Source organism: Etheostoma spectabile, chromosome 15, assembly GCF_008692095.1.
Source record: "Etheostoma spectabile isolate EspeVRDwgs_2016 chromosome 15, UIUC_Espe_1.0, whole genome shotgun sequence".
Classification (NCBI taxonomy): domain Eukaryota; kingdom Metazoa; phylum Chordata; class Actinopteri; order Perciformes; family Percidae; genus Etheostoma; species Etheostoma spectabile.
Genome location: NC_045747.1, coordinates 34,370,623 through 34,395,993, shown reverse-complemented (window position 1 = coordinate 34,395,993; position 25,371 = coordinate 34,370,623). Strand labels below are relative to the sequence as shown.

The 25,371-nt window shown below is 45.1% G+C and overlaps 1 protein-coding gene across 1 annotated transcript in view; it reads right to left on the bottom strand.

The window, feature by feature from the left end:
* Positions 1-4,837: 4,837 nt before the first annotated feature.
* mvp (major vault protein) overlaps positions 4,838-25,371 on the bottom strand; it is a 56,155-nt gene continuing 35,621 nt past the window's right edge. The window contains 5 exon segments of the mRNA XM_032536877.1: positions 4,838-6,986; positions 7,596-7,784; positions 7,991-8,117; positions 9,058-9,174; positions 9,932-10,143. Of these exon segments, the coding sequence (XP_032392768.1) occupies positions 6,855-6,986; positions 7,596-7,784; positions 7,991-8,117; positions 9,058-9,174; positions 9,932-10,143 (777 nt within the window). The 3' untranslated portion in view covers positions 4,838-6,854.

Sequence of the window (25,371 nt, the reverse complement as noted above, 5' to 3'; positions counted from 1 at the left end):
CCTTCCTATGCGGTCCACAGCATTTTTTCTACAGCAGCAGTCAACGTGCTACTTACAGTAATAAATATGTGGAGTACATACCAATTACAGTGCATTACATCTCTTGGTTGAACGGTTCAACATCCTGATCAGGGACGCCTCATCCCGTCTACCTTCTACTGACCTTCTCCCTACGAACAGCCAGGAGACGTCATAGGGAGAGCAGAGCCACACATCTGATAGGCTGCTGCTCAAAGTCAAAACTTGTTTTTCATAAAATTAGGGGCAGGGGTAGGATAGTTCGGGTTAGGGGTACCTAACACTTTGATTTCATACAGACTTGTGGTTTTTACTTCGTTTTACAACCTCACATCACTTGTCAGCCTACTCTGAAAGGTTTGGACATTATGACCAATATTAATTATCCTTCTGTAGGAAATTACTTTCACTTTCAGAAACATGATGATGAGCAGACAAGTGAACTGCCCGCAGACGCTCGACTGTCCTACTGTTATTACAGACATGTGAACTAACCACAGACCACAGCAGTTCCCCAAAATGGTTCCAGAAAGATCAATCACGTATTTCACCATAATTCCCTCCATAACTAACACAATGACAGCGTATGTGACTGTTTTGGTCGTGGGTTTCAGACGCTTTCTGTAATGAAACATTGAAACTCCTAACAGATGCAGGACCCGGGGATAAAATCTTATTAAATGGGGGTCTGTGGTCTAATTTGTGTCAGTTTAGGGGTCCTTCAAGTGAAAATGTTTGGGACCACTGGTGCACCGCTGAAAATGAATCAGAAAAAACTGGAATGGATATTTAGTATTCAACTCCACCTCCTCCTCCATCATAGAAGACCAACAAAAAACAGAAAATATTCACATTTTTGAAGCTGGAACAGCAGAAGATGGACGAATTGTTTCAGCTCTAAACTGGAGTTGGAGTAAAAATCCCCACGGGACGTCTCTAGACCGGTTGCTTCGTTAGACATTCTTACATTGGAGACTAATGAAGCGTGGAATCATTTCCTACCTGAGCCGTTGTAATTCAAGTTTTAAGGACAGCTTGTTCAGCTAAACCACCACACAAAGAATAAAGTTAAAAATATATTATAGAAAATATGGTTATATGAAAATTAATCTGAGGTGCAGGATCTCCTGTCTGCACTTTGTCACACTTTAACCCCCGTATAACTGAACTTTATAACTATTAAGTTACATTTCATTCAATTATTGACACATTGTTCAAGAAGAGAAATAATAAGAAGTCGTACTCACCGTTTCCAGACGTCTCTCTGCTCTAATCTGTTCCTCTGATCATGAGTGAGCTTTTTAATCGGAGCATGCCCACGAACACATGATGAACACATGATTAACACATGATTAAAGCAGAAGTACACTCAACAATTTCATTTTAGTTTTGCAGCGTTAAGAGTCTTAAGGAGGAAGCTCACAGTACTTTTTTTTCCCAACAGCACAAGACTTAAAACTTTATTGTCCACAAGGGGAAATGTCCTCGTCCCAAACAGCGTATGTTATGGACCCGGCACGCTTACAGAGACTCAAAAACATAACAGGACCACATGCAGGGGAATAACACAGGCTTCACTAATACCCTCACAAGGTCTCAATGGTACACTAGCCTGGTCCTATCAGACTCTGGTACACTAGCCTGGTCCTACCAGACTCTGGTCCACTAGCCTGGTCCTACCAGACTCTGGTCCATTAGCCTGGTCCTACCAGACTCTGGTCCACTAGCCTGGTCCTATCAGACTCTGGTCCACTAGCCTGGTCCTATCAGACTCTGGTACACTAGCCTGGTCCTACCAGACTCTGGTCCATTAGACCGGTTCTACCAGACTCTGGTCCACTAGCCTGGTCCTATCAGACTCTGGTCCACTAGCCTGGTCCTATCAGACTCTGGTCCACTAGCCTGGTCCTACCAGACTCTGGTCCATTAGACCAGTCCTACCAAACTCTGGTCCACTAGCCTGGTCCTATCAGACTCTGGTCCACTAGCCTGGTCCTATCAGACTCTGGTCCACTAGCCTGGTTCTACCAGACTCTGGTCCAGGGATAATTGGTCTTGGACATAGAGCTACAATCTGTTGCTTCACAACATAAACAACATGTAACGGACAAAACGTTCTGAAATCAATCAACATAAAATACAATAAACATAAAAATGAGATCATCAAAGCGTCCTTAGACACAAAAGAACACACACAACAGCACAGACACACAACAGCACAGACACACAACATCACAACAACAAGTGCAACGACTGCTGGTGTATTTCCTCTGCTCTCCTGGGATGAGATTTACTATTTGAGTTCAGCAGCTTGACGGAAGAGCATTATGTGATATAATAACTCATTTTAACCAACTGTTATGTACATGGCTGCCAATATTAACCCTCCGGTTGTCCAAATTCAAATTTGACCCATTTTTAAAAAGCTTCTCTATCACAGAATTTGGGTTTTGTTCAACAATATTGTCCAAAAAAATCATAAATAACATGGATGGTTGTTTGTGGATTAGTGGATGTGATTACTTCATTACTTTCATTGAATTTGGGTGTTTCATTGAATTTTATAGTATTTAGAAGATAAAAAAAATATACAAGAACTTTGAAAAAGTTGACAAAATATCAATATCTTGGGAGGGGAAAAAGAACAAAAATGTTTTTAAAAAAATAAGAAGTCGACACATTGGGAAAAGTTATAAAAACGTTTGACAGAAGTAAGAAAGTGTTGACCAATTCATATTTTTCCCTGCATCGTGCCCTGGTGAGAGATAATGAGGTGTAACCATGAATCAGCGGATTTAGATATCACATGTTACAGTGTGATGTCAGAAGGTAACGTCGTGTATCAGCTGATTTAAATATCACGTTACAGTGTGATGTCATCAGGTAAACTTCCTGTAATATTGGATGAGGAGTTTTCTTCTGCGGGGGGGCAGAACCAGTTCCTTCCTGAAACTCTTCCAGGGGCGCCGCCCAGGACTAGGAGCGCCACCCAGGACCAGGGGCGCCACCCAAGATCAGGGGCGCCACCCAGAACAAGGGGCGCCACCCAAGATCAGGGGCGCCACCCAGGACCAGGGGCGTAACGAGCAGCATGTGATGACGGCGCAATGTCTATGAGTAGGAGACCACAAATACGACAGGACCGGATCATAGAGACACAGCATTGTAGATGTCCTATTCATGGGGGACCCTGAATGGGACAGGACCATAGAGACACAGCATAGTAGATGTCCTAAACAGGACAGGACCATAGAGACGCAGCATAGTAGATGTCCTAGTCATGGGGGACCACAAATAGGACAGGACCGGATCATAGAGACACAGCATAGTAGATGTCCTATACAGGACAGGACCATAGAGACACAGCATAGTAGATGAGATGACAAAATCAGCAACAACAACAAAATCCACTGGTGAATGTGCACCGTAACACATGAAAACACAGGGCCGTCCCTTCAGGACTTCACGGCCCTTTCTTGAGATTGTTGTGGCTCAAAATGCCTGATTACACGGGAACAAAGAAGAAAGGAAGCTGCGGTGAAGTCGGACCGTTTCCAGACGATTCCTTCAGGCTGAACAGGAAGTGAGAGAAACACTGTGGTGCAATTCTGATTTAATAAAATATAATCAGACCCACATATCAGCTGGTCCTTTCTCTAATTATTTTAATTATGACAGAGTAGCTCTCATAATGCTCTACATGCGATGTGTTGCTGATGCTAATTAGCAGACTGTAGATGGTCAGATTTATTCTCTCTGACTTCTCCACATCAGCCACAGCGTGTTCTGGACATACATGTACTGTATGTTGAGTCAGCCTTTAAATCAGACAAATAGCAGTTAAAATCCCTCTGATTCAAAAGAAAAAAACTTTAAATAAAACGTCATCATGTTGAGTCGATTGTGAACCAATCAGCTGTTAGATCAGCTGAGAGGCCGGCGTTTCCCAGCATGCTCTGGGTCCCCCGGGTCTCAGACCTGCGGCCGTCTCGATCTGGTGACGTCATCGTTGACATGTGCATGTGTAGCACCTGAATTAACCCTACTGAAAGTATTTGTTTGGTTAACAGACAACACAATTTAGCTGCATTCTGTTTAGAAATGCATTGACATATGTAGTTCTATTAAAGGTTATGCAGTTCTTCATCCTGCCAGCAGGGGGCTACCTGTGTAGTGGTTTGTGGTTGCAAAATACTGTAATAGATCGTAAGAAGAAGAAGACACGTTTGGCAGACGAGCCGTGACACCAAAGAAGAAATACGTTCTGTGTGTCCGCGGTGGTGAACTCCTGAACTCGCCGTGTGATAAATCCTCCTGGGAGGGAATAAAACTATCAGCGTCTGGGTGGTGTAACACAGGACATCAGAGTGAGTCGGGCACAAATCTACCCAGCATGCAACGGGCAGCGATCGATTCTGCTCCGAACTGGCTCATCTCCAACGAGCCTGGTTTCTTCTCCTCCTATCCCAGAATGCATCTGTGGTGTAGCCAGACCTTCCTAAAGAGCAGAGACGGCACAGCGACAACACCCAGAACCAAATGAAGGATGTGAGGTTTGATGTGAATGAAAACAGAGACAGGAAGTGGGCAGCAGCAGCATTTTAATGTCTTCACACATGTCTTCATGAGACAGAGACAGACAGACACGTCCTGCTTACACTCGTCTCTACTGCACAGGAAGTAAACATCATCAGCTTTATTATTATTATCTGTTTCCAGGAATCTTTGGCCGGCAGATTACAGACTAACACGCCGCCGCGGCGTTGCTAGGCACGTTTAGTTAAAGGTTGACCCCCCCACCTCGTCTCCACGCTGGTTCTCTGTCCAACAGTAAACCCCAGAGTCTCATCTCGAGAGCTCAAAGTGCAAAAAGTGGTCCTGAAAGAGACGGTTTGGGTTCTAGTCCTCGTCGGGTCGGTTTGTTTAGGACTTCTACGTCTTAAAAGCAGCGGTGTAGTCTACGTGAGACGCAGGAGTAGTCCCACTAGGAACAACTACTGTACAGATTTGAAATTAACCAATGGGAATCAATGAGGTTTTTGGGGGTAAGCACGTCCCTGGAGCTGTCCCTGGAGCTGGAGCTGTCCCTGGAGCTGGAGCTGTCCCTGGAGCTGGAGCTGTCCCTGGAGCTGGAGCTGTCCCTGGAGCTGTCCCCCCCGCGTCAGAGGACACAGCAGCAGACAGGAAGGCACAGGACAGGAAATGAGTCGATGAGGCTGATGATTTACGCAGCAACGTTACTAAAAAACCTACGGGGTTGTGGCTCGAGTGTAACGCGGGGGGGGGGGTAAATGACCAAATACTCACTAGAAGAAACTAGACTACACCCCCGGTTGAGTTTTTGTCCCAGAGACATTTTCTATTTCATCTACAGGGAGCTTCCTCTACAGAAGGCTGGAGTGTTTCTTCTTCTCTGGGTTGTTTTTGATGAGTGAATGAGGGTCGGCCTCATTGATCCCTGAAGTATGACTGGATGGATGAATGAATGGAGGGATGGATGGATGGAGGGATGGATGAATGAATGGATGGATGGATGAATGAATGAATGGAGGGATGGATGAATGAAGGGATGGAGGGATGGAGGGATGAATGAATGAATGAATGAATGAATCTTTAACAAACCCGTGGAGTGTATCTTAAAATCCAAAGGCACATTTAAAGTCCAGGATCAGACTGGGCGTCTTTCTTTGGTTTTTAGCTGCCAGCGGCTGTTATATTATAAAATAATGTTATATTATAACATGTTATATTATAATATAATGTTATAATATATTATAACATTATACAAAGTAAACTCTTTTCAAAACAGTGGGGGGGCTTTTCTAAAACGCCTCCTCCACTCTCCTGGAGCTCAGAGCGTCTTTAAAAAGCAATATTCATTTTTTTGAATATGTTCTATTGCCTTGTTGCCTTATCTTCTGTCTCTGTGTTATTATTTCTATTGTTGTTGTTGTTGTTATGGTCGTTTCCATAAAAACAATAAAAAAGGGAGTCGGAGCGGAGCGAGTTATATTACGGGGTGGGGGGGGGGTTCCTGTTCAGGGAACGGTTCTCTCTTCAGAAAACATCGCGAAAAAAGACAAAAACACAGTGACTCGGTCGTTCTTTAACTCCGTCGACAGCTTATAAGCGTAGAAGAAACAAAACATCCAAAACATTTGAAAAGGCGACAAGAACATCAAAAAAAAAAAGGGACTTGCTCGATATACACCCTCATGTTGTCCTCATGTTGTCCTCATGTTGTCCTCATGTTGTCCTCTATCATTGTTCTTTTTATTTTTAGTCTCAATAATTCCTAATTTCTGCTTTTCTAACTCAAACATTAGGTATAATTTCCTATAAATGAGCTTTATTGACCATAAATTCCCCAAATAACTGTAAAACTAAAGTTAATAAGTTAGTGTTACGTAGTGTTTATTACTGTTGAACGTCCAAAAAAAAAGGGACAAACATTAAAAAAAAGCGTCAAAAGTGATGAAAAAAGGGACAAAGACTTAAAAAGTCTTGATTTTCCATTTTGACGGGAGACAACCCGAGGGTGGAGACGAGCTACTGACAGAGGTGGACCCTGACCCAGGGTCTGTGTGTTCTGAGCCACTAGATGGCGCTCTTGGTTTTAATTCAGTGGGTTCTCAACCCCGTTGAACAGAGAGCGCCCCCTAGTGGCTCAGAGGATAAAGACACTGGTCCATGAGGCATCGCTTGGTCCTCAACATAAGGACATCTTGGACTAGTCGTCTTTGTCTTTATTAAAGAAAGACGCAGAGTGTGATCTTGGACAGAAGGGTGAGTCTGATGGGGTTTACTGTTGGACCTGCTCCTGCTCCTCCTCCTCCTCACTGTCCCTGTCCCTGTCCCGGGCCCTGCAGCGCCCCCAGCAGGCCGTTGGCGGTGGTGAACAGGTTGATGGGCGAGGAGCCGTCTGTGATGAGCGTGGACTTCAGACCCAGAGCCTGCAGCAGCTTCACCTGGAGGACGACAACACAACTTTATTAACAACTTTATTCAAAACAACAACAAACACAACCTTCAATCTTCACTGTAACCCCAACCGGCCCGTCAGACACCGCCTACAGAGAGCCTGGGTCTGGGCCTGGGTCTGGGTCTGGGTCTGTTCCAGGTTTTCCTCTCCACTGGGGCCCTGTTGCTGCTCTGGAGGAAACTACTAGAACTGTTGGGTCCTTGAAAATTATAGAGGGTGGTCTAGACCTGCTCTAAGGGTCTTGAGATAACTCTTGTTATGAATTGATACTATAAATAAAATTGAATTGAATAGTAGTAGTACTAGTAGTAGTGGTAGTGTACCTGCAGCTCGGGCCCGGCCCGGCCCATCTCCTGCAGTGTGTCGCAGCCCAGACTCTCCACCGGCTGACTAGTAGTAGTAGTAGTACTAGTAGAAATAGTAATAGTACTACTAGTAGTAGTATATGTGTACCTGCAGCTCGGGCCCCGCCCGGGCCATCTCCTGCAGTGTGTCGCAGCCCAGACTCTCCACCGGCTGACTAGTAATAGTAGTAGTACTAGTAGAAATAGTAATAGTACTAGTAGTAGTAGTAGTAGTAGTAGTATATGTGTACCTGCAGCTCGGGCCCCGCCCGGGCCATCTCCTGCAGCGTGTCGCAGCCCAGACTCTCCACCAGCTGGCTGAAGCGCTGGCTCTCGATCTGAGCCAGACTCTTCTGCTTCTCCACCTCCAGACCGTCCATCTGCTTCCTATAGCTCAGCTCCTGCTCCCGGGCCTGGGCCAGGCGCTGGAGCTCCGCCTCCTGCAGGGGGGGGGGGGAGAGAGAGAGAGAGAAGAGAGAGAGAGAGAGAGAGAGAGAGAGAGAGAGAGAGAGAGAGATAACATTTTTTATACAACCATAACTCCCTTTCTTTTGTGACTTGTTTCTGTATCTATATTAATTTCATATTGTTGATTGATGTGTGAAGAGTTTTATTTTGAAAGGACAAACAGGAAGTGAGGCCCTACCGCCTCGATCCTCTGGGCCTCGGCCTTCAGCTTGGCCTCGTTGACCGCCGCCTCGCCCTGGATCCGAGCCGCCTCGGCCCGGGACTGGGCCTCGGCCTTCGCCGCCCCGGTGCTCTCCACCGCCGCGCTGGGGGGGGGGGAGAGAGAGAGAGAGAAGAGAGAGAGAGAGAGAAAAAAAAAGAAAAAAAAAAACTTTATTTTTCAAATAAGACGTTTTCCATATTTTTGCTTCACAAATACACAAAAGTAAATAAATAAATAAATAAATATTGTCTTTTATCCATTTTATTTATATATTTAACTGAAGCGAGACAGTCGTCTTCCTGTATTTTAAAGGTCCAATGTTTTTATCCAATCACTTTCTTCCAAGTTCGTCATTTCTTTTCCTCCAATTTTTGATTTTATTTTCCTGATATGTCACTTTATTTATAATTTTTATATCAAATGCCATTTTTCTTTAAACACTATTTTGTCCATTTTTCCCACGTTTCGTCACTTTTCTTTTTTTTGTCCTTTTTTCCAAGTCTGTTGATTCTTTTCCTCCAATTTTTGTAGTTTTTTTTTCCTGAGGTCACTTTTTAATAATTAATTTATTTTTATATATCACTTTTTTCAACGCTATTTTTTCCCAAGTTTCTTTGTCACTTTTCCTGATTTTTTTTTTGTCCATTTTTAAAGTTTTTTTTCTGACATTTGTCACTTTTTTTCAACGTTATTTTGTCACTTTTCCTGATTTTGTCGATCGTCACTTTTCCCGATGTTTTTGTTAATTCTTTTACTACAATTCTTAAAGTTTTTTTCTGAAATTCGTCATTTTTTCCACGTTCTTTTGTCTTTTTATTTCTTTTTCCAAACACTATAAAACAGAATAAAACACCCAAACCATGGAGAGCGTTGTATGAACCGTCCACGTGACTTTCTTTGGCAATTTGGTTAAAAGAAAGCCAAATGTCAGATCTAGAACCTTTTGAAAATGGGTCAAATTTGACCCGAGGACACCAGGACGGTTGAGTCCGGTGACCCCGGTGACCCCAGTGACCCCGGTGACCCCGGTGACCCGGCGTTACCTGAGAGCCTCCAGCTCCAGCAGCTCCCTCCTGGCCTTCTCGGCCTCGGCCTGGTCGGTGATCCTCTGCCTCTCCAGCTTGCCCCGGGCCTCCTGCTCCAGACGCTCCGCCTCGTGCCTGAACACCAACGAAGAAGAAGAAACACCATTAGAGGCGTTTCCAGTCAGAGTCTTACCGTTCAGTGAGGTTAGAGCTTGTATCTACAGCCTGTCCTGTGTAGAGGTGTTGAATAGTTGTTGTATTGAATCCTAGTTATTAGTTCTGGTATGTGGGTCTTGTATTTGTTGCTGTATAATCTTTCTGTTTGATAATGTTCTTTAAAAAGCAGAAAACACCGGCCGCGTAATGAAGAAATTAAAATATATTCTCTTCTGGGGTCTGAGTTTCCTGCTTTTTTTTTTCCTAGTTCTGTGCACTGTGGTGTGTATGTATGTAGTGATGTATGTAGTATGTAGTTTTGTATGTATGTATGTATGTATGTATGTATGTATATATATCTATCATATATACCCACATCCATACCAGTAGATATATATATATATTATATATACATATATGTCTGTGTGTGTGCGCGTGTGTGTAGTTATGTGTGTGTGGTGTGGCCAATGGTGTTGGTGTGTTGTGGTCTCCGGTGTGTTGTCCCCGTGGTTTGTGTGTGTGTGTGTGTCCGTGTGTCCTTGGGGAGTGGGGTGGTGGTGTCCGGTGTGGGGTGTGTGTGTGTGTGTGTGTGTCTCCACGTGTGTGTTTTCGTGTGTCGTGTGTCACTTTTGTGCTTCTGTGCGCGCGTGTTTGTGTGGGTGTGTGTTGTGGTTGTGTGTGTGGTGTGTGTGTGTGTGGTGTGTGTGGTGTGTGTTCCCATGTATGTGCGTGCGACCGTGCGGTGGCCTCCTGGGAGTTGGTGGTGATCTCGATGGCGAGCTGGACACTCTTCTGCAGGGCGTCCCGGGTCCTCTGGTCCACCGGCTCCACCGACTGGATGTCCACGCTGCTGATGGTCAGCCGGTTCTGGCTGAAGTGGAGTCGGGAGCGGACGCTCATCTTCTCATCGAAGCCGAACACCGCCGAGCAGATGATCCGGTTCGAGTTCTGCAAACACCAAACCGGTCAGTCTGAGGGCTGCAGTGTTATGGGATCTCCAAGTTATTTATCTCCCAGGTCTTTCCATAGAGAGCAGGTCTAGACCAGGACTCTGGGATGTGGATCTGTCTCAGCTCCTTCATCATACGTTGCTGTTCTGCACTTGGCTGAAACCCACCATGAAGTAGTACATCCTCCGTCAGGGTCTTGGCACTCTCCTCCCCTCTCTGGTCCCTTCAACACCTTTCTCCAACTGTAGCAGTGATCCAGCAAATACTGGACCTGTTGCCCCATGATTTGAGCTTCCCGTGATCTCTTGATTGGGAGATGATTCTCCTGGCTGCTCCTCATCTCTGAATCCTCTCCTGAAGTACTCCTCCTTCTGGGTCCTGAACCCTCTGACCGACCTCTTCACCATGTCCAACGACACCCAGAGGATCTGATTGGGCTGCTGCAGGTCGGCGTTGTTATCCAGAGGCGAGCTAGGGACAACAGTTTATCCCCCTGAGATTTTTGTCAACAGACACTCCCTGAGGTGGACTCTGTACATCAGTCAGGATCTCATTGTTGGAAGTCCAGAGGAAGTCGACACCATCCAACCGTCAAAGATGAACCGACCTCTTCAAACCTGCAGATTCCTGCTTCTTTGGAGATTTCACTCAGAATAATCAACACTTTCCACCAAGCTGAACTTTCTCTCTCTTCAGCAATTCAGCTCTCTGAGGTGAATGGAAATGTGAACTGGATGTCCCTGGTTGGCTTTTGCCTTCAGCCCGTCCAGTGAACTCTGTTTTAAGACTGTTTTCCCGATGCCAGCCACTCCCTTTCATCACGTTTCTGATTTGTGTCATCTCTTCAGGTGGGGTTCAAGATTTCTTCTTGTCTGCTGGTTGTTTCTGTCTTCTGGTTTCCCTTGATGCTGTTTCCGAATCTTCGACCTCAGTTCATCACTGCCTCTGCAGCCCCTCCCTCCATGAGGTAGATCTCTGTGACATCTGATTCAGAATGGGTTGGGGTTTCCGTATGCTGTTAGCAATCCACTCAAACATCACGAACGTCTGCCTGCTGGTTAATTTGAGTTTACTCTTACAACTCCAGGCTACTCCTTAATGAACCCCAACAAAGCAGATAATTGAAGAGCCCAGAACATGATTCCAACATTTCATCGAGAGAATCAGTACATTAATCGATTTGGTAAATATTTTTGAGACAATATCCCTGCATCCAGCATGGTTAACTCTTGGAGAATCCTCTTACTGCTCTGGCAGACGGTCAGCCATCTCCTCCCTTCTTCTTCTCCTCAGGAAGTGCAGTGTGATCTTCAAAATACCTCTCTGCGCTCTTCCCGGCTCCTCATCCTCACCGTCCACACCCCTCATCTTGTCCTCTGCCTCTCTAGCATTCTGGGTAATCGGGCTCGAACCTGCTGGATCCTTCTTTTTGTTTTTTTTTCAGCTCGTTCTCACAAAATGACGATGCGTCCTCCAGCATCGGAACAGAGATTCTATGACTGCCCCAATCCAAGTGAAATCATGGACGCACACAATCAGATCCAGGTTGGAACCGAATAGATTTAAAAGTATTGTTGTCCCCTGTAAAGACCATAAAGCATGAGTCCAGGTGGGTTTAGAATGCTGCTGGGGCGACTGACCAATGGGACCCTCTGAACTCTCCTGTCCACGTCTTGGAGGAATCATGAAGACTTTAGCTCCTCATGTCTGTCCACACAGAGACACACCGGTAAAGGTCCATGAAGTGGAGGTTTGGATGTCTAACAGGAATCAAGGCTCCCTGTATTTTTCCCACCTTTACTATTCCTCTGGGTATCAGTTTGAATCCTCCTTGGATCAAGCAGAGTTGGACGTCATTCTTTGAAGGTCTAAAGAGTTCATCCATACCCATTCACTCCTTATGTACACACAGCTTGGGTCCAGGTTCTTCCCGATTCCCCCTGATAGAAACAAAATAAATTCTGCACTGCACCCCCAGACACTGAGACCAAACCTGTCATTGTGTAATCCACCTACTGTACAGTAATCAAGTTGATCCCGGAAGTTCGTTTAACTTTGGTATGATCTGTTAGCAATCTTTTAAATTTTAGACATGTTTTCCAAAGTGATATTAACTTTGTATTTTGCAGTTCCCACGGCTGTAATGTTGGGATCACATTTGTGAATAGTCGTACTATTGTCTTATGGAACAGTGGTCGTCTATTTTTCTAAACAGTTTTGAACTTTTTTAGATAGATAGATAAGATAGATAGATAGATACTTACAGGGAATTACCGTACCACGCAAGCTTCAAAACAACCACTACGCATTTCCACAAATAGCTCCATACTACCTAATAAAGATAACTACTACTACCTTGTCAACTTATGCTAGACCGATATCTTATGGGTAATGAAAGAATTGTCCGCAATATATTGATTGATTGCAGCATTGCTGTATCGTGATATATTAATGTCGTGCCGCCTGGTGTACTGCATCTGATGTCAAGGTATCCTGGATCCCCACCCCCCCCATATCTACAACTGTTAACAGTTACCCTGAGTCAGAAAGCCAGAATTGCATTAGTCTGCATGTGTTTTACTATTTTTGCATTTCCACCAAATGTTCTTCTGGCCCAAATCTAGGCGCTTGGAACCTGGTCCAAGATAACTACAGTTAGTAGTCTCAGTACCTGTCTCGTGTTAGGACATAAAGTTAAATCAAATCTTAAAAAGGAAGAATGTGGTGTCAGAGCGGGAGTTTCAAGCTGCAGTCCTTGATAATAGTTTTTACCTTTAAAGTTAATCGTATGTCCAAATGCACAATAACAATGTAAGCAGTATATATATTGCGTTAAGTTTAAATATATATTATGTTTGTAGTGACAGGTGTACGTTTACTGCAAAATGAATAACAACTATACCTGTACTTTAAAATGTAAACTTCTTCTCACCTTTGATCATCAGACTGGCGTCCCATCTTTAGAAGGATATAATAAGAGGCTAGCCCGGTCACTCTTCATGGACACAGCTGGGTCCAGGTCCAGACATCTGGGCCCCTTAGGGTCCTGACAGAAGAAATTTCATTAAATCTTCCTGTTATAGAGGAAAATTCTCTCTGAATCAAGACTTAAATAATATCTAAATGAAAAATGTTTGAATATAAGATGAAACTAATTTAAATTGCAGACTATTGAGACCATTTTTTTCAACTACTTACTTTTTCCTCAGTTTAAAAGTACCATAAATTCCTTTGATGGTCCCACTCTTGAAGGACAAGCAACTGGTCTGGGTTCCATGTGCGGTACAATCCAGGTCCTGGTCTGGAGGTCTGGGGCTGGGTCCCGATCCAAGTCTAAGTCGAGTCCTGAGTCTGTGTGTATGTCTGGGTCTGGGTCCAGGTCCAGGTGTGGGGTCCGGTCCAAGTCTGTGCGTGCCCCTCTGGGCTGAAACACAACACACACAGAGCTTTGGTGTGAATGATGATGATTATGGTGGGAGTTGACTCTGATTGGTGGACAGGTATAGATTTGCCTCCTCCCTCTGCTGTGGGTCTCCTGTCATGGTCCCCCCAAAGGGGTTTAGGGGGAGGGACCCCCTCCTCTCTGTCCTCACACTGACTCTGATTCCGAGTCCACATCTTCATCTGGGAGGACCACCTTCAGGGATAGATGCTCTCCCTGTCACCACAACCTGAAACGATCCCTGGAAGAACTCGTCTTAAAGATTTCTCTTGTTCCAGCGAGGGTGGAGGAACCATAGAGGACGATCCTTGTGCGGTTCTCCTCCAGTCCCCTGATGGGCTGCGGCGTCCTAAAGTTCTAAAGCATTAGGTCACTGATTCCTCAACAACATGCTTAGTACGATATCATGTGACGCTGGGCATGTCCGCCAACTCCACAACACCACACGCCATGGCTCCTTCCAGAAAATGTGTTTGGTTGGTGAGTTTGCAAAATCCTGATTAGACCGTTATTGCTCAAGAACTGCAGTGAATATGCAGATATTACTGCATTTTTATGCATGAATGACGGAACTTGGCCAAAACCGGCAGTTGCTGAAAAAGAGACGGGTGTTTCAGTCCATTGAATTACGTCACGTCACAATGTTCCCATGGACAACGGAAACATGGCTGAAAACCCGCCAAATTTTCAACGTTTCTTCATAAATTTGGATTTGTTTGGGGGCAACCCATGAAGGGAATTATGAACTCATTAAGCCTGCTTCTTTTCGATGGGGAATCTGCATTCATCGCAGCAAAAGTGCAGCGTGTTTGAAAGCAAAGAATCCCCCATAAATTGCAGAACTTTGTCTGACTTATTCATTGAATTCATGATGATCACATGCCCACGTGTTTTCTGAGGCGAGTGTATAGGGTTCCCGCTCAGAGGCCGTTCAATTTAGAAAAAAGTCCTTGGACATGAAACCCCGTGGAACCCACACCAAAGCCTGTACTTTATTTTGATTCTGGCCCCCCCCCCCCCCCTCGCCTCTGTCCATGGCGAGTCCACAGCATTGTTTTCTACAGCAGCAGTTCACGTGCCTACTTACAGTAATAACTATGTGGAGTACATACCAATACAGTGCATTACTCTCTTGGTTGAAACGGTTTAAACATCCTATCGTCGGACGTCCTCATCCCGTCACCTTCTCTGCCCTTCTCCCACAAACACCAGGAACGTCATGAAGTGGAGAGCATATCCCACACATCTGATCAGCGCTGCTCCAAAGTCAAACTTGTTTTTCATAAAAATTAGGCAGGGGTCGGAGTAGTTTCGGGTTAGTGGTACTACACTTTGATTTCAATACAGACCTGTGGTTTTGTACTTTCGTTTTAACAACTCACATCACTTTTCAGCCCTACTCTGAACGGTTGGACATTATGACCATATTATTATCCTCGGTTAGGAAATTACTTTCCTTTCGAAACATTGATGATCAACAAGTGACTGCCCGCAGACGCTCGACGTCCTACTGTTTTACAACATTGAACTACCAGTCTTAGACCACTGCAGTTCCCCAAAATGTCCGAAGATCAATCACGTGATTCAGCCATCATTCCCTCCATAACTAACACAATGACTAGCGAATGTACGTTTTTGGGTCGTGGGTTTCAACGCTTCTGTAATGACACATGCCTCCTCACAATGCAGGACCCGGGAAACAATCTATTAACTGAGGGGGTCTGTGGTCTAACTTTGTGTCATTTGGTCCTTCAAGTGACAATGTGTTTTGGGAACCACTGGTGCCCCGCTGACAAATGTGAACTCAGACAACAACTGGAATGTATTTTTATTCACTCCACCTCCTCCTCCTCATAGAAGACCAACAAAACACTGAAAATATTCCAATTTTGAAGTCTGGAACACGCGAAGATATGACGAATTGTTTCAAGCTCTAACTGGAGTTGGATATAAAATCCCACGGGACGTCTCTAGACGGGTTGCTGTCGTTGAGACATTCTTACATTGAGACTAATGAAGCGGAATCATTTTTTTTTCCTACCTAGCCTTGTAATTCAAGTTTGAAGGACAGCTTTTCAGCTAAACCACCACACAAAGAAGTACAGTTAAAAAATATATTATAGAAAATATGTTATATGAAAATTAATCTGAGTGCAGATCTCCTGTCCTGCACTTTGGTCACACTTTACACCCACGTATAACACTTAACCTTTTAACTATAATGTTCATTTCTTCACATTATGACACATGTATCAAGAAGCAGAAATTAATACGCAGTCGTACTCACCGTTTCCAGACGTCTCTCTGCTCCTAATCTGTTCCTCCTGATCATGAGTGAGCTTTTTTTAATCTGTAGCATGCCCACGGAACACATGATAACACATATTAACAATATTAAAGCAAGACACACTCGAACACTTTCCATTTTGTTTTGCAAGCGTTAAGAGTCTTTAGGAGGAGCTCAACAGTACTTTTTTTTCGACCAAATCAGCAAGACTTAAAACTTTATTGTCCCACAAGGAATGTCCTCGTCCCAACAGCGTATGTTATGGACCCGGCACGCTTACAGAGACTCAAACAACATAACGAGACCAGCATCCAGGGGAAAACACAGGCGTTCCACTAATACCCTCACAGGTCTCAATGGTCACTACTGCCATCACTGTACCTATCCTAGCAACTCTGGTACACTAGCCTGGTCACTTCATACTCTTGGTTCCATACCTGGTCTATCCAGACTCTGGTCATTGACCTGGTCCACTCAGACCTGCATGCTACCACTAGCCAGGTGCCTATCATACTCTGGTACCTCCTGGTCCTACCCAGACTCTGTTCTCATTAGACCGGTCTACCAGACTCTGTCCCTAGCCTGTCCTATCAGACTCTGGTCCCTAGCCTGGTCCTATCAGACTCTGGTCCACTATCCTGGTCCTACATGACCTCTGGTCCATTAGACCAGTCCCTACCAAACTCTGGTCCACTAGCCTGTTCTATCAGACTCTGGTCCACTAGCCTGTTCCCTATCAGACCTCTGGTCCACTAGCGCTGTTTACCAGACCTGGTTCCAGGGATAGGTTGGTCTTCGGCCTGACTCAAAAAAGAAAACCAATCTGTGTGCTACCAACATAAACAACCTGTAACGGCACAAAACGTCTGAAATCACTCAACATAAACGAAATAACAATAACATCAAACTTGATCATCAAGACGCCACACGACACATAACAGACACACCGCAAGCACACACACAGACCAACATCACAACAACAGTGCAACGACTGACTGGTGTGATTTCTCTGCTCTCCTGGTATGAGATTTACCTATTTGATTCAGCGATCTTGAACGGAAGAGCCTTATTGAATATAATCTCTTTTAACCAACGTGTAGTACCTGGCTGCCACATTAACCCCCGGTTGTCCAAATTCAGAATTTGCCCATGTTTTTCAAAAGCTTCTCTATCACAGTATTTGGGTTTTGTTCAACAGGATTTTCAAAAAATCCAACATAACGTGGATTTGTTTGTGGTTTAGGGATGGTTATTACTTCATTACTTTCTTGAATTGGGGGTGTTTCATCATTTTTAGTATTTAGAAGATACCAAAAAAATACCAAGACTTTGAAAAAAGTTGACAAATATCACTATCTTGGAGGGGAAAAGAACAAAAATGTTTTTTAAAAAAATAAGAGTCGACACATTGGAACCAGTTATAAAACGTTGCAGAGTAGAAAGTGTTGACCATGTCCATATTTTTCCCTGCATCGTGCCCTGGTGGAGAGATAATGAGTGTAACCATGAATAATCAGCTGATTTAGATATCACATGTTCATAGGTGATGTCAGAAGGGTCACGTCGTGTATCCCTGATCTAATATCACTTACAGTGTGATGCATCAGTAGTAACGTTTTCCTGGTAATATTGGATGAGAGTTGTTCTTCTGCGGGGGGCAGAACCAGTTCCTTTCTGAAACCTCTTCCAGGGCCGCCCAGTACTAGTGAGCGCCACCCAGGACCATGGCGCCCCCAGATCAGGGGCGCCACCCAAACAAGGGCGCCACCCAAGATCAGGGGCGCCACCAGGACCAGTGGCGTAACTATGCAACATGGATGACGCCGCAAGATCATATGAGTGGATACCAAATCCGACGAACCGATCATAGAGACACAGCATTGTATGGTCCTACTTCCATGGGGTAGCCCTGAATGGGACCGGGAACCATGAGACACAGCATGTAAATGTCTCTAACGACAGACCATAGAACAGTCAAGTAGTGATTCCTAGTCATGGGGACCACAAATATACAGGACCGATCATAGAGAACAGCTAGTAATGTCCTATACAGGACAGGACCAAGAGACCACTAAGTATGTCCAACGAGACCATGAACAGCAAGTATATGACAAAACGCACACAACAATACCACTGTGAGTGCACCGTAACAAACCATGAAACACAGCCAGTCCCTTCAGGACGTTCACCGGCCCTTTCTTGAGATGTTGTTGGCTCAAAATGCCTGATTACACGGAACAAGAAGAAGGAAGCTGCGGTTACGTCGGACCGTTTCCAGACGATTCCTTCAGCTAACAGGAAGTGAGAAACATGTGGTTGCATTCTGATTGAATAAAAATATAAACAGACCACATATCAACTCTGGTCCTTTCTCTAATTTTTTAATTCATGACAGAGTAGCTCTCATAATGCTCTCCATGCGATGTGTTGCGATGCTTAATGTGCCACTGTAGAGGGTCAGATTTATTCTCTCTGACTTCTCCAATCGCCACAGCGGTTCTGACCATACATGTACTGGTTGCTCAGCCGTTTAATGCAACAAATAGCAGTTAAAATCCCCGGATTCAAAGAAAAAAACTTTAATAAAACTTCTCATGTTCGAGTCGTTGTGAACCAATCAGCTGTTAGATCACTGAGAGGGCCGGCGTTTTCCAGCATGCTCTGGTCCCCCGGTTCTCAGAACTCCTGCGCCGATCTCATGGTGACTCGCGTCATCCGTTGACCATGGCCTGCATGTAGCACCTGAATTAACCCTACTGAAAGTATTTGTTTGGTGTACAGACAACACATTAGCTGCATTCTGTTTGAATGCAACTTGACTATGTAGTTCATAAAGGTTATGCATTCTTCGACCTGCCAGCAGGGGCTACCGTTAGTTCGGTTTTGTTGGTATGCCAAAATACTGTAAGATAATCGTAACGAAGAAGAGACCGTTTGGCAGCAGCCGTGACACACAAAGAAGAAATACGTTCTGTGTGTCCGCGTGGTGAACTCCTGAACTCGCCGTGTGATAAATCCTCCTGGGAGGGAATAAACTATCAGCGTCTGTTCTGGGTGGTGTAACACGGACATCAGATGGAGTCGGGCACAAATCTACCAGCATGCAACGGCAGCGATCGATTCTGCTCCGAACTGGCTCATCTCCACAGCCTGTTTCTTCTCCTCCTATCCCAGAATGCATCTGTGGTGTACCAGAACCTCCTAAAGAGCAAGACGGCACACTTGGACAACACCCATACCAATGAAGGATTGGTGTTTGATGTGAATGAAAACAGAGACAGGAGTTGGGCAGCAGCAGCATTTTATGTCTTCACACATGTCTTCATGAGACAGAACAGACAGACACTCCTGCTTACACTCGCTCTACTGCACAGGAATAACAATGGTGCAAATCAGCATCGCTTTATTATTTTATCTGTTTCCAGGAATCTTTGGCCGCAGAATTACAGACTAACACACGCCCCCGCCGCGCGTTGCTAGGACCGTTTTACTTAAGGTTACGCCCCCCACCTCGTCCTCCACGCTGTTCTCTGTCCAACAGTAAACCCCAGAGTCTCATCTCGAGAGCTCAAATGCAAAAAGTGGGTCCTGAAAGAGACGGTTTTTTGGGTTCTATCCTCGTCGGGTCGGTTTGTGTTTGGACTTCTAGTCTCCTTAAAAGCCGCGGTGTGGTCTACGTGAGACGCAGGAGTAGTCCCACTAGACAACTACTGTTACGATTTGAATTAACCAATGGGGATCAATGAGGTTTTTGGGGTAAGCACGTCCCTGGAGCTGTCCTGGCGCTGGAGCTGTCCCTGGAGCTGTCCCTGAGCTGGGCCTGCCTGGACGTCCCTGGACTGTCCCCCCGCGTCATCAGGACACAGCAGCAGACAAAGCACAGACAGGAAATGAGTCGATGAGGCTGATGATTTACGCAGTCAACGTTACTAAAAAACCTACGGGGTTGTGGCTCGAGTGTAACGCGGGGGGGGGGTAATGACCAAATCCACTAGAGAAACTAACTACACCCCCTGTTTGAGTTTTTGTCCCGAAGACATGTTTCTATTTCATCTACAGGGAGCTTCCTCTACAGAAGGCTGGAGTGTTTCTTCTTCTCTGGTTGTTTTTGATGATTGAATGAGGTTCGGCCTCATTGATCCCTGAATTATGACTGGATGGATGAATGAATGGAAGGGATGGATGATGGAGGATGGATGAATGAATGGATGTATGGATGAATGATGAATGGAGGGATGATGAATAAGGGATTGAGGGATGGAGGGATGAATGAATAATGAATGAATGAATCTTTAACAAACCCGTGGAGTGTATCTTAAAATCCAAGGCACATTTACAAGTCCTGATCAGACTGGGCGTCTTTCTTGGTTTTAGCTGCCAGCGGCTGTTATATTATAAAATCAATGTTATATTATACATGTTATATATAATATATGTTATAATATATTATAACATTATACAAAGTAACTCTTTTCAAACAGTGGGGGTGCTTTTCTACAACGCCTCCCTCCACTCTCCTGAGCTCAGAGCGTCTTTAAAAAGCAATATTTCATGTTTTTTGAATATGTTCTATTGCCGTTGTTGCCTATCTCTGTCTCTGTGTTATTATTTCTATTGTTGTTGTTGTGTTATGGGTCGTTTCCATACAAAAATCAAAAAAGGGAGTCGGGCGGAGCGATTTATATACGGGGTGGGGGGGGGTTCCTGTTCAGGGTAACGGTTCTCTCTTCCAGAAAACATCGCGAAAAAAGACAAAAACCCAGTGACTCGGTCGTTCTTTAACTCCGTCTCCAGCTTATAATGCGTCGAAGAAACAACATCCCAACATTGCAAAAGGCGACAAGACATCAAAAAAAAAAGGGACTTGCTCGATATACACCCTCATGTTGTCCTCATGTTTCCCTCATGTTTTCCTCATGTTGTCCTCTATCTTGTTCTTTTTATTTTTAGGTCTCCAATACTTCCTAATTTCTTCTGCTTTTCTAACTCAAACTTAGGTATCATTTCCTATAATTAGCTTTATTGACCATAAATTCCCCAAATAACCTGTCAACTAAAGTAATAAGTTAGTGTTACGTAGTGTTTTATTTAGTTGAACTGTCCAAAAAAACGGGGACAACATTAAAAAAAAAGCGTCAAATTATGAAAAAAGGGACAAGCCTTAAAAAGTCTTGAGTTTCCATTTTGACGGGAGACAACCCGTGGGTGGAGACGAGCTACTGACAGAGGTGGACCCTGACCCAGGGTCTGTGGTGTTCTGAGCCACTAGATGGCGCTCTTGGTTTTAATTCAGTGGGGTCTCACCCCGTTGAACAGAGAGCGCCCCCTATGGGCTCAGAGGATAAAGACACTGGTCATGAGGCATCGCTTGGTCCTCAACATAAGGACATCTTGGACTAGTCGTCTTTGTCTTTATTAAAGACGCAGAGTGTGAGTCTTGGACAGAAGAGGTGAGTCTGTTGGGGTTTCCTGTTTGGACCTGCTCCTGCTCCTCCTCCTCCTCACTGTCCCCTGTCCCTGTCCCTGGGCCCATGCAGCGCCCCCAGCAGGCCGTTTGTTGGTGAACGGTTGATGGGCGAGGACCGTCTGTGATGAGCGTGGACTTCAGACCAGAGCCTGCAGCAGCTTCACCTGGGGACGACACACAACTTTATTAACCCTTTATTCAAAACACAACAAACACAACCTTCCTCTTCACTGTACCCCACCCAACCGTCCCGTCAGACACCGCCTACAGAGAGCCGGGTCTGGCCTGGTCTGGGTCTGGGCGTTCCAGGTTTTCCTCTCCCTGGGCCCTGTTGCGGCTCTGGAGGAACCTACTAGAACTGTTGGTCCTTGAAAAATTATAGAGGGTGGTCTAGACCTGCTCTAAGGTGTCTTGAGATAACTCTTGTTATGAATTGATACTATATAAAATTGAATTGATAGTATAGTACATAGTAGTTGGTAGTGTACCTGCTCTCGGGCCCGGCCCGGCCCATCTCCGCCAGTGTGTCGCAAGCCCAGCTCTCCACCGGCTGACTAGTAGTTAGTACGTATCGTATAGAAATAGAATATGTACTACTAGTAGTAGTATATGTGTCCTGCGCTCGGGCCCCGCCCGGGCCATCTCCTGCATGTGTCGCAGCCCAGACTCCTGCCACCGCTTGCTATAAAGAGTCGTACTCTAGAAATATTATAGTAACTAGTAGTATTTGATGACTAGTTAGTGTATATGTGTTACCTGCAGCCTCGGGGCCCCGCCCGGGCCACTCCTGCAGCGGTGTCGCAGCCCAGACTCTCCACCACTGGGCTGAACGCTCGGCTCTCGGTCTGAGCCAGACTCTTCTGCTTCTCCCACCTCCAGACCGTCCATCTGCTTCCTATAGCTCAGCTCCTGCTCCCGGGGCGCTGGTCCAGGCGCGGAGCTCCGCCTCCTGCAGGGGGGGGGGGGGGGGTGGGGGAAGGAGAGAGAGAGAGAGAGAGAAGAGAGAGAGATATAAGAGTAGAAGAGAGAGATAACATTTTTTATACACCATAACTCCCTTTCTTTTGTGGCCTTGTTTCCTGTATCTATATTAATTCCATATTGTTGATTTAGTGTGAAGAGTTTTATTTTGAAAGGACAACAAAAGTGGTGCCCTACCGCCTCGATCCTCTGGTGCCTCGCCTTCAGCTTGGCCTCGTTGACCCGCCGCCGTCGCCCTGGATCCGAGCCCGCCTCGGCCCGGGACTGGGCCTCGGCCTTCGCCGCCCCGGTGCTCTCCACCGCCGCGCTGGTGGGTGGAGGAGGAGAGAGAGAGAGAGAGAGAGAAAAAAAAAAGAAAAAAAAAACTTTATTTTCAAATAAGACGTTTTCCCATATTTTTGCTTCACAAATACACAAAGTAATAAATCACTAAATATTGTCTTTTATTCCATTTTATTTATTATTTAACTGAAGCGAGACAGTCGTCTTCCGTGTTTTTAAGGTCCAATGTTTTTATTGCCAATCACTTTCTTCCAAGTTCTCGTTTTCTTTTCCTCCAATTTTTGATTTTTTTTCCTGATTGTCACTTTATTTATAATTTTATATCAAATGCCATTTTTTCTTTAAACACTATTTTGTCCATTTTTCCCACGTTTCGTCACTTTCTTTTTTTGTGTCCTTTTTCCAACTGTTGATTCTTTTCCTCCAATTTTTGTAGTTTTTTTTTCCTGAGGTCACTTTTTAATAATTAATTTATTTTTATATATCACTTTTTTTCAACGCTATTTTTCCCAAGTTTCTTGTCACTTTTTCCTTTTTTTTTTTGTCCATTTTTAAAGTTTTTTTTTCTGACATTTGTTCACTTTTTTTCAACGTTTATTTTTGTCACTTTCCTGATTTGTGCGATCGTCACTTTTCGATGTTTTTGTTAATTCTTTACTCACATTCTAAATTTTTTTCTGAAATTCGTCATTTTTCCACGTTCTTTTTGTCTTTTTATTTCTTTTTCCAAACACTATCAAACAGAATAAAACACCCCAAACCATGAGAGCGTTGTATGAACCGTCCATGGACTTTTTTTGCAATTTGTTAAAGAAAGCCAAATGTCAGATCTAGAACCGTTTTGAAAATGGTCAATTTCCCAGGCACCGATGGTTGAGTCCCGTGCGCCCGGTGACCCCGCGTGACCCCGGGACCCGGCGTTACCTGAGAGCCTCCGCTCCAGCAGCTCCCTCCTGGCCTTCTCGGCCTCGCCTGGTCGTGATCCTCTCATCCCAGCTTGCCCGCTGGCCTCCTGCTCCAGACGCTCCTCCTCTGTGCTGAACCCCAACGAAGAAGAAGAACACCATTAGAGGCGTTTCCAGTCAGAGTCTTTGCCTGTTGTTTGAGTTGTGAGTAGCTGTGTATCATATCATGCGTTCCTGTGTAGGTTTTGGCATAATAGTGTGTTGTATGTCCGTATGTGGTGTGTGTGGTCTTGTTGCTGTTACTTCTGTTGTATGTTTGTAACGACACGGCCGTTGTGAGACATATTTCTCTTCGGGGTCGGTTCTGCTTTTTTTCTAGTTGTGCCTGTGGTGTGTATTTGTAGTGATGTTTGTCTCCGTAGTTTGTATGTTTGTATGTATGTAGTCTGTGTGATCCATTCTTTATATGACCCATCCATACCAGTGAATATATTTTCCGTTGTATCATGTGTTGTCTGTGTCTCCGTTGGTGTCTTGTGTGTGTTGTGCAATGTGGTGTTCTCCGGTTGTTGTCCGTGGTTTGTGTTGTGTGTGTGTGTGTGTCCTGGGGTGGGTGTGTGTCGGTGTGGGTGTGTGTGTGTGTGTGTGGTCTCACGGTTGTTTCCTGTGTCTTTCTGTTTTGCCTGTGGAGTGATTTTTGTGTGGGTGTGTTTGTGTGTTGTTGTGTAGTTCCAGTGTGTTTGTAGTGCGTACCGTGCTGTGGCCTCCCTGGAGTTGGTGGGAGTCTCGATGGCGACTGTGACACTCTTCTGCAGGGCGTCCCGCGGTCCTCTGTCCACCGGCTCCACCGACTGTATGTCCTCGCGATGGTCCCTTTCTGGCTGAAGGGAGTCGGGAGCGGACGCGCATCTCTCATCGAAGCCGAAGCACCGCCAGCAGAGTGACCCGGTTCGAGTTCTCAAACACCCAAACCGGTTCAGTCTCTGAGGGCTGCAGTGTATGGATCTCCAGGTTATTTACTCCCAGTCTTTCCATAGAGACAAGGTCTAACCGACTCTGGGATGTTATTGATCCTCCCAGGTCTTTTCCTAAGAGCAGGTCTAGACCAGCTCTGGGATGTTTATTTCTCCACAGTCTTTCCATAAAGAGCAGGTCTAGACCAGGACTCTGGGATGTTATTTATCTCCCAGGTCTGTTTCCATAAAGAGCAGGTCTAGACCAGACTCTGGGATTGTTATTTATCCCCAGGTCTCCTAAAGAGCAGCGTCTAGACCGGACTCTGGGATGTTTTTACTCCCGTGTCTTTCCATAAAGAGCAGGTCTAGACCATGACCTGTTATGTTATTTTATCTCCCAGGTCTTTCCATAAAGAGCAGGTGCTAACAGGACTCTGGGATGTTTTTACTCCACGGTCTTTCCATAAGAGCAGGTCTAGACCAGACTCTAGGGATGTTATTTATCTCCCAGGTCTTTCCATAAAAGCAGGTCTAGACAGGAACTGCTGGGATGGTTTGTTATCTCCCAGGTCTTTCCCATAAGAGGCATGTCTAGACCGGGGACTCTGGGATGTTTTTTATCTCCCAGGTCGTTCCTAAGAGCAGTTCTACCAGGACTCGGGAGTTATTTATCTCCCATTTCTTTCCCATAAGACTGTCTAGACAGACTCGTGATGTTTATTTTCTCTCCCAGGTCTTTCCATACAGCAGCAGGTCTAACCATACTCTGGGATGTTATTTATCTCCCAGGTCTTTCCATAAAGGCAGGCTAGACCAGAACGCTGGGATGTTATTTATCTCCCAGTCCTTCCATAAAGAAGCAGGTCTAACGGACCTCTGGGATGTTATTTATCTGCCCAGTCGTTT